Source organism: Sipha flava, unplaced genomic scaffold, assembly GCF_003268045.1.
Source record: "Sipha flava isolate LNK unplaced genomic scaffold, YSA_version1 200_pilon_pilon, whole genome shotgun sequence".
Classification (NCBI taxonomy): Eukaryota; Metazoa; Arthropoda; class Insecta; order Hemiptera; family Aphididae; genus Sipha; species Sipha flava.
Window position 1 is genome coordinate 327,427 of NW_020272785.1, and position 15,046 is coordinate 342,472.

The window sequence follows — 15,046 nt, forward strand, 5'->3', positions numbered from 1 at the left end:
ATACTAGTAATTTTTAAAATATTATGAAGTCGGCAAATTTAATCAGTTGTCCCACTCTTTCAAAATTTGAAATGACTCCCCTGCATAAATGTATTAAGAAATATTAAAAATATAATCATTCAATGCAAGCTAATAGATATATATTTTTAGAAAACTTTTGGATATAAATTACTTATATATATCCCAAGCTGCTCAATTTTGCTCTGCACATTTCACTTCTATATTATATTTAGAACTTTGGTGTGAAATGCAATTTAAGTAAGTTTTTAATTTTCCTTTATATTAATATTATGTTATTTATATTACATTTCTTTCTTATTTAGTAATTTGTATCAATCATTTTCATGCTTTTAAAATGTTCTGTACATTATAACAATTAATATTATTCTTTTCACATTTAGGAAAATTAAGGAGGATCATTGGTCAATGGCATTTAATCCTGTTGATATGATTACAGAATTTTTGCCTAAGGATGGTGTTTTGTTACAATTAACTCTTAATGAAGTTTGTTAAATCAATTATTACTTTCATAGTTAAAAATAAAAATAAATCTAATAATTAAAAATAGGTATTACAATACAATTAACCATTTCATAAAACTAAACCATGTAATAAACAACTATATGCATAAGCGTGTCCAGACATTACTGGCAGGGTAGTCACATATAACACATTAAAATTGAATATTAACAACAAATTTGGATAGGGTAACTTAATTTAACTTAATAATGTTGAGTGGAATCGGTTTAAAAGTAGATACAGACACGTTTAGATTAAATTAATAAACAATTTAATATCGTGAAATTATAATAATAATAATAAGATTATATAAAACGCACTTCGTACAACGGCAACCGGTCGCATGTCTCGACAGACTGCCTCCGTATATCTGTGCTACAATATCCGACATACAGAATGTGCCATCTCAACTCTAATCGCTGACTATAATAATGTATACATATATACTTAAAACTACAGTATGAATACAAACTAATACATACTAAATACACTGGGTGTATTGTTTAATTTCAACAAATAACTATATTTTTCCAATATTCTTATACATGTGTTTACCGATTACGGACGTTTTGAAGTGGTTGAATATAATATAGTTGTTTATTATTGTGATAATATTAAATATTTTGGTGAGGGAGGGAAGGTTTACAGAGTAGTTAAGTGTCTACCCTGACTACCCCATGGGAACGCTAATGATTATATGTAGGGTGAAGTAAGTTATTTTCGTAACATAGGCAATTTTACGATACTATTTGTTGAATGTATTATGTGATCCCCAATTACACGATTTACTAGAAAATTACATTGATCCTTAAAAACAGTCATTTTAAGGATCAATGTAATTTTCAAGTCAATTGTGTAATAGGGATATAATATTATGCGTTTAACAAATAATAATGTTACTCTTATATGCGGACTACAAATGCATGCGGTCTACCATCATAAATGTAATTTTAGAAAAAAATTTAGATAAACTGCATTATAAACACGTAGATAAAATAAAATTGGTCAGATAAAATGTTCTGATATATGTCATATCTTGTATTTTCCAAATATGTTTATTGTTATTAAAAGATACTAACCTACTACAATTATTACTGTGTGACATTATAACGAATTAAATAAGTTTGTTAGTTACGTATTGGTCGTCTATTGTGTTGTACTGCGTTTATATTTGTATCCGTTTTGTATAATATCGCGTTCGGTGTGCATTATGCAATTAAAAGATTTTTATTTGACTGTCGCAAAGAGTGAAGAGAATGCCAGTGCATTTTTAAGGGATCACGGTTTATTAGACACTGCCGAAGAAACATTGACATGTCATAAGTGTGGTTCTGAAATGGTTAATGCTAAAAAACGAGATTGAGGAGGTGATTTTCGTCCTGTTCTTCAGTGCAAAAAAAAAGGATGTCAGACCACGCGTAGTATACAACAGGGGAACAAATTTTTTCATTACGAGGACTTGAACAATAGATCTAATAGTAATCTCAAACTTACCGAAATTTTAGAATTAGTTTTTTTTTTTCGTATCAGATATTTCTTTGACAACAACGGCAATTTTAATAGGAAGAGGTCAAAGGACAGTTACGAATTGATTTAATATGTGTCGTGAGGTATGTTCAAATGTTGTTCACTGTTGGCCAAGATAGTGGGAACTCAGATTGATCCAATACAGATTGACGAAGCTAGATTTGCCAGAAAGAGCAAATATAATCGAGGTCGGTTACTCAATGGTGATCAACTCCCTTCATCGGAAGACAGTGATGTTGAAGTCCAGAACGGTAGAAACCATGGACTTAGAGTAGATGGACTTTGGGTATTTGGTCTAAAAAAAAGGTTCTGACTGCCGATATTTTTATGTACTTTGGAGAGACAAAAATACATTACATTCAATTATACAGCGAGAATGTGAAGCTGGCTTTGTTATTCACTCTGATGTGTGGGCGGCTTATAGATGTTTGAATGGTAGTGGATAAAACGGTCAACCATCAGCAAAACTACGTGGATCCTTCGACGGGAGCTCACACTCAAAACATAGAGAGATTATGGCTGGATGCTAAGACAATGAACATGAAAACAATGAGAGGTACAACTAAAAAACTACTTCAATCCCATCTCGACCATTATTGTTCGAAGGTTGCTTGCAAAGACGATATATTTATAGTATTTCTGAGGGATATTAAAAAAGTTTATTGCTAAAATTATAATTTTTAATTGTTTGACTATGTGACAGTTTGTTTATCTGTTATTGACAGTTTATCGTAAATTTATTATTATTTTTTATATTGATTTTTTATGTAAACATTATTATCATTACATTATATTTTTCAAATTAGAACTAAAAACATGGTGCATTACAATATAAGTATTATGCGATCATTGCGATCTACGTCTTACAAGGTAGACCGCACACGTGAAAAGAAATATGTCGGTAGTTCGCATATGAAAGTAGCACCTAAATAATTTCACGAAATTTACTATGCCACGAAAATACCTCACTTCACCCTATATATATATATATATATTTGAATCAATATGAAGGAAATAATGGAAGGTATTGAAATTAAGGAATTTAATTTTTAATATTTTTTGGAGATTTATCCAATATTTATAATAATCTGAAAAATTCAAAATATTATGAATTATTATTTAAAAATATTATAATTTTTATAATTTACATTCCTGATAGTTAAATTAGAATACATTTGTATGTGTATCACACTAAAATTTCAAAATATTCATGAATCTATTATTAAGTATAGTTTTTTGTTTTTTTTGTTAAGGTTAATTTTGTGATCTTAATTTCTGTAACTTTAATAAAACAAATCATAAATTTTTATCGTATGAGACAATTTAGAATGGAAAGGTTCAACGATTTAAAAATAGTTTATTAGTTATTTATACAATTTAAACCTTTATCAGAATCTTTTTATATTATAATGCTTCGTTTACTTTAAATTTAAATTAATATTATAACTATCATACTTATTATACCTAAAATGTAAATTAGGTTCCAATGTTCTATTCTTTATATGTATTTATTAGTATATGATAAACTCCTATTCTCAATGTCTCATCCAATTTTTTATCTTATTCAACTGTTAAAAATAGTTTATTTATTTATACAATTCATTACTTTATTAAAAACTAAGCTAACAAAATTTGTTAACATTTTTAAAATTAGTCTTACAAAAGTATTGGAGATTCTGATGCTATTGAAGGTTGTGGTTCAAATTATTTGCTAACTCTTTCTTCTCGTACACAATACTATCAGAGACTTCGAAAATGGGACCGGGTTATGGAAACTTGTGATTTACAGCAAACCACAGAAATTATTACCAAAGGTAAATTCATAAAACATATAATGTGTAGCCATAATTCATTATTCCTCAATAACTAATAATAAATATTTTTTCAATTATTATTTTAAACAATTTAATCTGATTTTTAGATTATTTAGAAGCATTTTCCAACTCTGGATTGCAAAATGTTGCTCATATCATGGCTTTCAACAATGATAATTTAAAATATGACTATTGTTGGCAATTAGATAAGTGGGACTTACCAGACAACGGAAACAAGTCTTTCGAAGCATTACATTATCATAGTTTACGTTATACATTTCAGAAAAATCTAGATAGTGCAATTTCTATGATTAATGAAGCTCGATTAGTAGTTATTGAATCACTTTCCTGTGCTAGTTTAGAATCAACAGCAACTATTTATGCTCCGTTAACTAAACTTAAAATAATTGAAGTAAATATTAACATTATACCTAAATTCAAAAAAGTACATTTAATAAATTATGTTATAATATTTTAGGACCTAGAAGATTTTATTACTACACCTGATAAAAATATATTATTAGAAAATTGGTTAAATCAAAAAACCTTAAGAACAAATGATTTTATAAAAACCAATAAAATACTTTCTCAACGTTCTAAGTTATTTGATTTTAACTCTGATAATAGATCAAGTTTATTAAGATTACAAATTGCTGAAATAGCTCTAAGAAGTGGTTGGTTACAAGAAGCTGGAAGAAATTTAGCAATAGTTGCTTCTATACAAAATAATCAAAAGCATACTAATTTATGGGCAAAGGTAGAAGAAGCTAGACTTTTATGGCAAAGAAATGACTGTCATATGGCAAGGTAATATAAAATTAATTATGTATTTTTAAAATATATTTTACAGTTTATATTCCTTAGAGTTTCATTAAAATGTGTTGTTGAAGAACTTGATAAGTATGAATATCCATTCTTACAATCATTAGCATTACAGCTTTATGGTTCTTGGATGGAAGAAACAAAATCTGAAACTGCTAATGAAATAATCAAAAAATATTTTCAAAAGGTAATAGAAACATCAATGCATTTATGACAATTATAAAATTATATTGCGTTTATTTACCTTATTAAATTTTTAATATTTTTCTTTATTGTTTATTTTCTTAATATTTTATAACAGTATTTAAAATGTAATACTTGTTAAAGATGGTTTCACTAAATTAATAAGTAATTTCTAAGATTGAAGCCTAAAAATTCTATTTATTTATTTTTAAATAAATTTAAAAGATTTGATCCTGGTCATTTTTTTTTCTTTTTGACGTACTTAATTAGATTATAATGTATTACATTTATAAATTCTTAGTACATATATTTATAAAATATACGGTATGTATTGAATTTTTCAAATTAAATGAGTTACTAATACAAATTACAATTGCAATTGTACTTTTATTTAGTCAATTAACATTTTACAATTGGAATTATTGAATAATGATGAGTTTGGATTGGATTGTAAAAAAATAGTATCAAATGCTCATAAACATTTGTCCCAATTTACGGATACATTATATAAACAATTATCTAAGTACATAAAAACAGAAGATATTCAAAAACGTATTCATGAAGTAAAAGGTGATAAAAAAAAGGGTAAAGCTTTAGTAGATTTAGCGAAATCAACAAAAAACAATGATAAAATGAAAGCTGGTATGCTTTTGATGAATCAAAGTAATCTTGATGAAAGTGATATAAGTAACATAAATATGGAAAAGATAAGATATTTAAAAATTGCTCTTCAGTAAGTATTGAAAAATAAAATAAAAATTTTAGTTAGTTTAAATAATTGTAATAAAAATGCAATAATAATACAAATTTCTGTCATAAAATAAATACTACATTTTTTTTTATTTTATTATTGAAATAGAAATATTTCGCATGTTAAGTAAACATATAAATTCTTATTAATTTAATGACTTTAAGCTCAAATTTTCTTAAAAAAAATGATTTCTTCATACATTTTTTAATAATACCAAATACATTTAATGTTTACATATTTTTATAAATAAGATATTTGAATGTCAGATCTTATGGCTTGTTTTTTTCTAATTTATAGTGTACAACTATTATTTTTAGAATTTGCAAATTTAGTCTAGTTTTGGTAGTTTTTAATTGATATTTTAATATTTAAGTCTTAAAAATTGGACACAACATTATTATTTCATTTTTTTTCCAAATAAAAAAACCTCAAAAAAAATGTCTTATTTTTAAATTTTTATAATATTGAATATTTCAACGATTTTCCATTTAATCTATTGTTATTAATTGTAGCTACTCAAAACATTTATTGTGTACTTGTATTAGAATTTTAAATACATTTTTTAGCTTTAAAATATTTAAATCAAATTTGTTCTATTTATAGGCATTTGAAATTTTTGATTTTCATACATTTTTTATGTCTTTTTTACAAAAGTTTTTACCTACTCTTTTAAAGTTTCACTATATCAACCAGCTTAAGAAATATAATCTGATCCATTCAATTTCATTCACTCAAAATCACTTTTTTTTGATACATGATACATTAGTTTCGAGTTTAAAATGCCAATATTATACTACTATTATACTCATCCTACCATTAAATTATACCCTACATAAATGTTCCACTCTTTTTTATTTCTTATATATATATATATATATACTTATGTGTAGTTATATATATACTTGTGTGTGTATTTATATATATAAATTAATGTTTAATACTTACTCATAGTTTTATTTTTTTTAAAAATGTGTTATAATTTATATTATTTAGAAATTATCTACAACTAATGTCATTGGATGATGAAAGTGAACTTTCTATCTATAGAGTCATATCATTATGGCTAGAAAATAAAGAAAAAAATGAAATCAATTCAATTGTAGATAAAGAATTTAAGAAAAATCCTTCTCATAAATTTATTACGATTCTCCCTCAGCTGGTTCCTCATTTAAATTCTACTTATGAATTTCATAAATCTTTGGAAAATCTTATAAGTAACATTAATATTTTTTTAATTTAGTTTATTCCATAGTTTAACTTCAAATATAAATTTATAATTTAATGTATAGACCGCTGTGCAATGGAACATCCATATCATACTATTCCTATTATTTATGCTGTTGCAAACTCAAATATTGATCAACATTTAATGATGCCAAAACAATCTATTTATAAAAAAGAAGAAGTAATTTCTATTCAATTTTATTAGTTAAAATTTTGTTTAACTACTTATTTTTTTATTTTTGTTTTATTATTGTTATTTTGTTATTATTGTTTATAGGCTAGGGTTTTAGCTGCAAAACTTTTAATGTCTAAATGGAAAATAAATACGAAAATTGGTTCTATTGTAATGAATATTGAAAAATTATATGAAGCATTTATACATTTAGCTTACAAAAATATACCTTGTCTTCAAGGCCAACGTAATAATTATTTAAAAAAAAAATGATATTTGGGGTCAATATATTATTAATATAACTTTATGGTGTTAGGAGCTGAAATTCCCAGTGAAGAACTTTTAATGAAAATACAATACTCTGACTGCTATATGTATCCAACTGCTACATTACCATTAAATAAATATGGTTACTATAAGAATATTATATGTAAGTAATTTATAAAAAAATTATTATAGTAAATGTTGAAACAATGAAAATTAAAAATAAGAAATCACTTAAATAATATTTACTATTTTAATAATTCAACGTAAAATATAGAATTTGTCTTGATATATTTTATACTTACTGGTATTGATAGTTTTAAAAATTCCTTTTTAAATGCTGGTGGATTACATCAACCCAAAAAAATTGACTGTATGTGTTCTGATGGAATAATAAGATCATTTTTATTAAAGGTAGAATAAATTAGTTTTTCATAGTATTATGATAAAAAACTTATATTTTGATACAGCATTCAATTTTTTATTGATGATTTGCTCATGAATTAAATTTTTTTTTTTCATATTAACACTTAATGATATATTTATAAATAATAGTTTTGATTATAATTTTAAGGGCCATGAAGATATGCGCCAAGATGCAGTTATGCAACAAGTATTTGTATTAATGAATAGATTATTTCAGTCAAATATATCAACTGCCAAGAGAAAGTTAACCATAAGAACCTATAATGTAAGATATGTATTTTTATGTTAATACTTTAAAGTACTAAGATTATGCTTCATAATATTTTATACAAAAATCGATTCATAGTAATATATTTACACTGCACAGTTATAAAATGCAATAAAATTAAATAAACAGGTAAATAAAGGTAAGATTAAGTTGAAATTTAAAATAACATATAAATATATATTGGTAACTCTTAGTTGCTTTAATAGTTTCGGTCGTTGTTATCCAAGTTGTCATAACTCATTTGACCAGTATTAGGCCATATTTAAAGCGTTCTGGATTATATAAGGTTCTTGTCATTACAGGTGATTGGATATTTGCTACATTTCAGTAGTGATCCATTTTAATTATATATTCATTTACTAAAAAGTATGTAGTAAGAGTAAAAAAATAAGTAAAAATGTCGTTAAAATACAAAATCAAATATGTATTTTTATTTTATTATCAACTTAAATGTCCTCAAAAAATTTCATATTAGTTTTTAGTAAGTTTATTCAATCATTTAAGTTCCTTTATTTTTGATTTTAGGTAATCCCATTTTCTCAACAGAGTGGAATTGCTGAATGGTGTGTAAATACTATGTCGTTAGGTGATTACTTAGTGGATAAAAATATAAAACAAGGTGCACATTACAAATATAGACCAAATGACATGTTACCATCAGAAGCTAGACAAATTATTAAAGTATGTATAAATAGCAAATAATTGTTTATAATAATATTTAAGGAAGTAAGAACAATGTTACCATGTTTTACTATTTTTATATATTTTCCATAATATTTTAATAACATTACAAATATATTTTTCACATTGTACGGAATTTTTTGGAAAACTATAAAATAATGACATTCCTAGTCAAATCTAAACTAGATTTGTTTACTATCAGCTAAGAAAAATATAAAATTATCAGATCGAAATATTTTTAATATACAAAATAAAAATAAAAAACATACATTATGGTAAAATTAATAGATTTCTCGTTTCATTCCGTCTAAAATTTGTTTTATGAGATTAATTTTATCTTATAACCTAAAAATAGTTTACTCATATTTATACATATTTGTATTTAGATCTTAACTAATTTGAATTTTTACTTTCTTGATAGTTATCTCAAGATAATGGAGATAGTCAATTAAAAAGACAACAAATTTTTTTAAAAATTTGTGAACATTTAAAGCCAATTTTAAGGTATTATTTTTTTGAAAAATTTTTATCACCATCAATTTGGTTTGAAAGAAGACAAGCGTATATTCATAGGTAACATGATAAATTACTATTTTTTTTCTTTAATACAAAAAAATATATTTTTAATTTTATTCTTAAAGTGTTGCTACTACATCAATTGTTGGATACATCTTAGGTATTGGTGATCGTCATTTACAAAACATATTGATTGATAACAACACTGCTGAACTCATTCATATTGATTTTGGTATGGTATAAATACTTTTAATACTTGTAACAAAAATGTTAGCTAGTCAAAAGTATAGTTACTGTGACAATATTTTTTATTACATTTTTTTTTTTTTTTTTAAATTTAGGTGTTGCATTTGAACAAGGATATCTTTTAAATACACCGGAAACTGTACCATTTAGACTCTCAAGAGATATTGTAGATGGTATGGGTATCTGTGGCATAGAAGGAACTTTTCGAAAGTATGAATTTAAATTTAATTCTCCATTTCTTTTGTCTCTAAATTATTTATGAAATAGATGTTGTGAAAAGACTATGTCTGTTTTGCGTCAAAATCAAGATGTTATTTTAACAGTTATTGAAGTTTTATTATATGATCCATGTTACCAATGGACATTGACTGAAGAAAAAGCAGCTCAACTTCAAAATCAATCTACAATTGAAAACTCTAATATTGATAATAGTTAGTTAAGTTACTAATTTATTGAAAGATATCTATTGATTCTTATAAATAATTTCAGCTACTGAAGTGAACAAATTAGCTGAAAGATCGCTAAATAAAATCCGGGTTAAATTGTGTGGCATGGAAGAGACTGGAACTGTTGCAGCTAGTATTAATGGGCAATGCAATAGGTTGATACAACAAGCCAGGGACCCAGCAAATTTAGCACTTTTATTTCATGGATGGCAAGCATATTTGTAGTTTTTAATAATTATGAAAAGGAAAAAATCACTTAAATATTACTACTTGTCTACTTTTGTACTTTATATTGGTTGATTTTTTAGCCTATGACTTAAGAGTACATATCAGCTTTATTATTAATCAATTATCTTTGATAACTAAATAATATGTGTATATAAAATATATTATAACAATAATGTAGTAATATTTTAGACTAAAATAAGTAAACTATTTAAATTTTCCTATAATATAACCCTTTATTTCATTGATTCTCTTTATTTTTTGTTATATTTAACCATTGATTATATTTAATTATAAATAATTATATATTATTTTATTATATACAATCAATGATTTAACTAATGTTTCAGTAATCAAATAAATCCATGTCAGTTGCATACTCAACAAAAATAATACCAAAAACTATGAGAATATATCAGATATATATATATATATATATAGTCTATGGTTATACTGTGAATGTACATATTAAAAATATTGAGTTATTCAATGATATCCCTACAAATAAACTAGTAATGCAACTGTTAGTGCTGTCTTAAAGAATAGGGTTGCAGAAAATGTATCAAGGCATATAATTGCATCAGTAGGTTTAAATTTTATATTTGACTGGATGTGCTTTCAAGAATTCTTTGTGTTCTTCAGGTTTTAAAGTAACCAAAAAAGGCAGGGGATTCGAACTCATATCATTCTCAACGTTCCTTATATTCCCATACAATTGCTAAGTAATTAATTATAAATAGGTATATATGTATTCTGAGACTAATTAAGGATAATTTAACTAATTATTAATTAAATTAATTAACTAATTAATTCTATTAATTAGTGACCAATTTCTTCCACAAACTATTAATGTGCTGTAAGAATGTATACTTGTAAATTACTTACTCATTGTTTTAAATAACAGAATATAAATATATTTTAATAAAATAAAACTAATCAAAAAAAGGTATATATAATACTACATAATTTATAAATTATATTTAATATGAGTTAATTTTGTTTTTTAAACACTGTTTAACACCTAATAACTTCAGTTGAATTGTTAAGTCAATTTTTCAATTACTTTATAGTGTGTAATTATTTTTAACAAACAGTTGAGTATTTCAGTACATTTTTAAAAGAAAAGTTCTAATAAAAATTAGACTGTGTACTCTTAGGATCAAATTATATACATTTAGACAAGTTTTTCACTGTGCGTTAATATATGTATTTTATAATCAATACCAATACAAGGCTATTTGATTGAATTTATATACATGTAACATGCAATATATAGTGCGTTTCAAAATGATTCATCCGATTTTAGTAGTCCATATAGTTCCTGTAATTTGAGGTAAACAACGCACCAACCATCTGAAAGGTGGGTTTATCTAGTTTTTATCGATTGTCGATAAATTTCGATAATGTGCAGTTGAGTCATGTGGCGTAACTTAATTAGTAGTGATCGAAATGTCAACCGAGCAACAAAAGGCGTTTTGTGCACTAATGATGCTACATTTTGTCCATCGTCGGATTCTCTGATGTTACATAAAAAGCATTAGTTATATACCTTCCCTTCTAAAAGATCTTGGCGAATTGAAAATTCGAATAACAAACGCCATCAACTTGGTTATAGTTGATATGCTTCAATAGGCTTAAGAGGAATTTGAATATCACTTAGATCAGGGGTCTTCAACCCGCGGCCCGTCCTGTCATAATATGTGGCATCGATCACATTTTAAACGTTTTCACATTCAAAATAAAATAAAAAATTTGTAATTTTAAATTTACTCATCTAATTTTAAAAATTGTAAGAATAAAACTGAATTTTTATATAAAATACATGTTTTTACTACAAATGCAGTAAGGTTTAAAAAAAAATAATATATATTCAGCTGCATAAAAAGGTTGAAGACCCCCTGGCTTAGATGTGTGTCTTGTAAGTATGGGGGGGGGGGAATATTGAACATTTATAAGCATTATACCTAAAACTTAAAATACTCTTTTAAAATGTAAAATTTATTTTAACCTTATTAACAAAAATGTTCAATAAATATATTTAGAAATAGGATGAATCATTTTGGAACGCCTAACCTGTATATTACATGTTTAATAAATAACTATATTTTATACTTTTAATATACATATATATTTAAAAATAATTTATTTACGATTTATTGTAAAATAATTAATTTAAAACAGAATATTAAGTTATAACATAATAATGAGAAGTTTTCCTGTACTAAACGATAGCTTTAGAACATCTTAATATAATTTACATGTAAAAATCATAAATTAAAATAATTTTGTAGTCTTTAACGGTATGGTGTAAAAAAAGGGGCATTGCTACCCGGTGCTTGTTGTTGTGGAGGTTGGTCAATGTCTTCATATGTTTGCGGAATTGAAGTTCCTCTACCTAAAATACATTATTTTATTTTACTTTTAATAATAAAATTAATTAAAATTCTATTCTTACTGATATAATTTTGTAAAGGTGGTGGTATACCATCAGAAGTTCCATTACTGCTGTCTATACACATTCTACTAAGAATTGATAGAGTTACAAAACGCAAAACTAAATTTCCCATTGCACAAATAACACTAAATATCTCAGTAAACCCTACATATCAAAAAATAAAAATAATAATCTTATGTTTTAAAATTATAATTATTTTAATTCTAAGAAAAATTACTTACAAAATGTAGAAGGAAAATAACAATAAATAGTAAAAATATCTAGAAATACTGCCGCTAGATTTATAGAAATAGCCTAAAAATATAAACATAGATTATAGAATAGAAAAATTATGTATTATAATTTTATATTATTTATAAATAGTAAAGAGCAGAGTATTTAAATAATGAATTTTTGAGGTTTCAGCATGCATTTTTAATGTGTTGTGATACAATTAGAATAAAACGACCTCCAAAATCTTGTTAAAAACATTATTTACTATTTACTTAAAAACCATAATAATTTATCATATTTATATAAATATTATATAATAACTATTATAATCTTATATATAATTTTAAAATATTATGTCATTGTGCATTCGGCAAATTTAATTTTAAAAAAAATATGATTTTCACAACCATTAAATAAGCTTAAAAAATGAATGTAATGTTTTATAATATTGTTACAGAAATTAAAATTAAAATAATATTGGAAGTTATGCTTAATATTTTAAATTAATTAATTAGTATTTACAAACAGAAAATCTAAATTAATATTGACATTGAATAAAAATTTGATTTTTATAATTGGGATAGATTAAGAATTAATAATTTAAATATATATAGCATTGAAACTATTAAATATTACTTGTACATTAGTGGTTTTAATTATTAATGACTCAGATATAATTAAATGTAATATTCATAGTTGAGGTATTTTTAAAATATAAATGTTATAAATTACTTAAAAGTTAATTAACCTTACAATTGCAACTTAATATAAATAAAAAAATGTACATAAATGAAAATATGCGAAGTTACTTAAAAAAAAATATTCACCAGTTGCGCTGGTTTTTCATTTTCTGTTTGATGCATTGTCCATAGTATACTTCCCAAGTATATAATATTGTAAAACAAATAAGAATCTGGACTCCAATGTCCTTGTATACCCCTGTGGTCAAATTGAAATATATTTTAAAAAGAACATAATTCTATGTATAGAATGAATATAATTACCAGGTAATTAACATGAGGTGTCCAATAAAAGCAGTCTTGGCAGGGATAATTGGTATTTGATTCAAATCTAACGGCATAGTTAAATAACTTACGTACTAAAATGAATAATAATAATTAATCTTCCTTTTATGAAATATGTAGTATAACTACTAAAAAAGTAACTGAGAAGAAATTAAATTTATACAAACAAAAATGGCATAATACTAATGCTCCATTATTGAACTGTTATGTAATATTATGCATAATTTATAAATTGTCATCAATAAGATAAGAATATTATATGCGCATCTTAATTATCTACTATGTATGATAAAACATTACGACTTACTAAAACAGATGAAATCAACAAACCGCGGATTAAATTCTATAATTTACATTAATATTATTATTATTATTATTATACCTTGACAGCATTTCAAAAAAAATTAACTTTTAAATAATACGATGATTTTTTATTTATCACGTTGCACTGTTCGATTTGTAAAAATATGTTATTATTGTTATCAATCACAAACTTCGATGTCTATGGTATACATTAAATGTAATGTGTTGATTTTTAAATTTTAACCACTGAACTTAACCTTTTGTTTAAACTATTCGTGGATGGGTTTATCTCAGAATGTCGTACAATCAGCATAATATATATATATTTATATTTTGCTAATTATTTGGATTACTTGAAAGTTGAAATGTTCTACCCCCACTAATTAGTAAGTTAAATTTCAAATCAATTCAATTTTTAATGCTGTTTAGAATGTCTTATAACTTCCAGCATTTATGTTATTTGATGTGCAATTTACATTGTTTGCACATATATAACAATTACAGATGTGTTAATTAATTTAAAATATATTATAAATTTTATATACATATCTGTGAATACAATATAACATGGTGTGGAGAAGATTCTTCTTTACATCATGCAATAGAATAATAAATTAGTTACTTACTGATCATTATCTTTTAGTTGTTTGATAATAAACTGCCGGAAAGTTTTAATTATTAAAAACAAAGATTACATTTAGTTAAATTTGATAGCTGAAGATAAAGGTCAATGTAAAAAAAAATAAAGCTAAAAATATTTACTAATTAATAAAATATTTTAGATTTGTGTTCTGTTTTCAGCTATTATTACCACACACTTTTAATAACTCGAGTCCTACGTATTACACTTAAAGAGAAACAAATTTTTATCTACTTACATAATCAATATTAAAAGAAAAATGTTGTTAAAATTGTACAACTATGAAGAAGCTAATTTAAACATTGTCTAACTGTAAAAATTATTAA

The 15,046-nt window shown here is 24.5% G+C and overlaps 2 protein-coding genes across 2 annotated transcripts in view; one reads left to right on the forward strand and one right to left on the reverse strand.

Annotated features, from left to right (window-relative positions):
- LOC112682245 (serine/threonine-protein kinase ATM) overlaps window positions 1–10,232 on the forward strand; it is a 42,944-nt gene extending 32,712 nt beyond the window's left edge. Inside the window, 19 exon segments of the mRNA XM_025552778.1 lie at window positions 151–258; window positions 402–504; window positions 3,701–3,860; window positions 3,968–4,272; window positions 4,339–4,667; window positions 4,725–4,869; window positions 5,261–5,598; window positions 6,610–6,830; window positions 6,906–7,021; window positions 7,118–7,259; window positions 7,329–7,442; window positions 7,584–7,690; window positions 7,851–7,967; window positions 8,496–8,651; window positions 9,073–9,224; window positions 9,293–9,399; window positions 9,509–9,623; window positions 9,681–9,844; window positions 9,903–10,232. Of these exon segments, the coding sequence (XP_025408563.1) occupies window positions 151–258; window positions 402–504; window positions 3,701–3,860; window positions 3,968–4,272; window positions 4,339–4,667; window positions 4,725–4,869; window positions 5,261–5,598; window positions 6,610–6,830; window positions 6,906–7,021; window positions 7,118–7,259; window positions 7,329–7,442; window positions 7,584–7,690; window positions 7,851–7,967; window positions 8,496–8,651; window positions 9,073–9,224; window positions 9,293–9,399; window positions 9,509–9,623; window positions 9,681–9,844; window positions 9,903–10,084 (3,181 nt within the window). The 3' untranslated portion in view covers window positions 10,085–10,232.
- Window positions 10,233–12,222: 1,990 nt separating this feature from the next.
- On the reverse strand, window positions 12,223–14,189 carry LOC112682225. The gene is made up of 6 exons (XM_025552743.1): window positions 14,085–14,189; window positions 13,757–13,851; window positions 13,580–13,691; window positions 12,761–12,833; window positions 12,540–12,683; window positions 12,223–12,479 (listed from the first exon to the last, which is right to left on the reverse strand). Exons 2-6 carry the CDS (start codon window positions 13,831–13,833, stop codon window positions 12,379–12,381), a joined length of 507 nt encoding a protein of 168 aa, XP_025408528.1. The 5' UTR covers window positions 13,834–13,851; window positions 14,085–14,189; the 3' UTR covers window positions 12,223–12,378.
- Window positions 14,190–15,046: the final 857 nt, after the last annotated feature.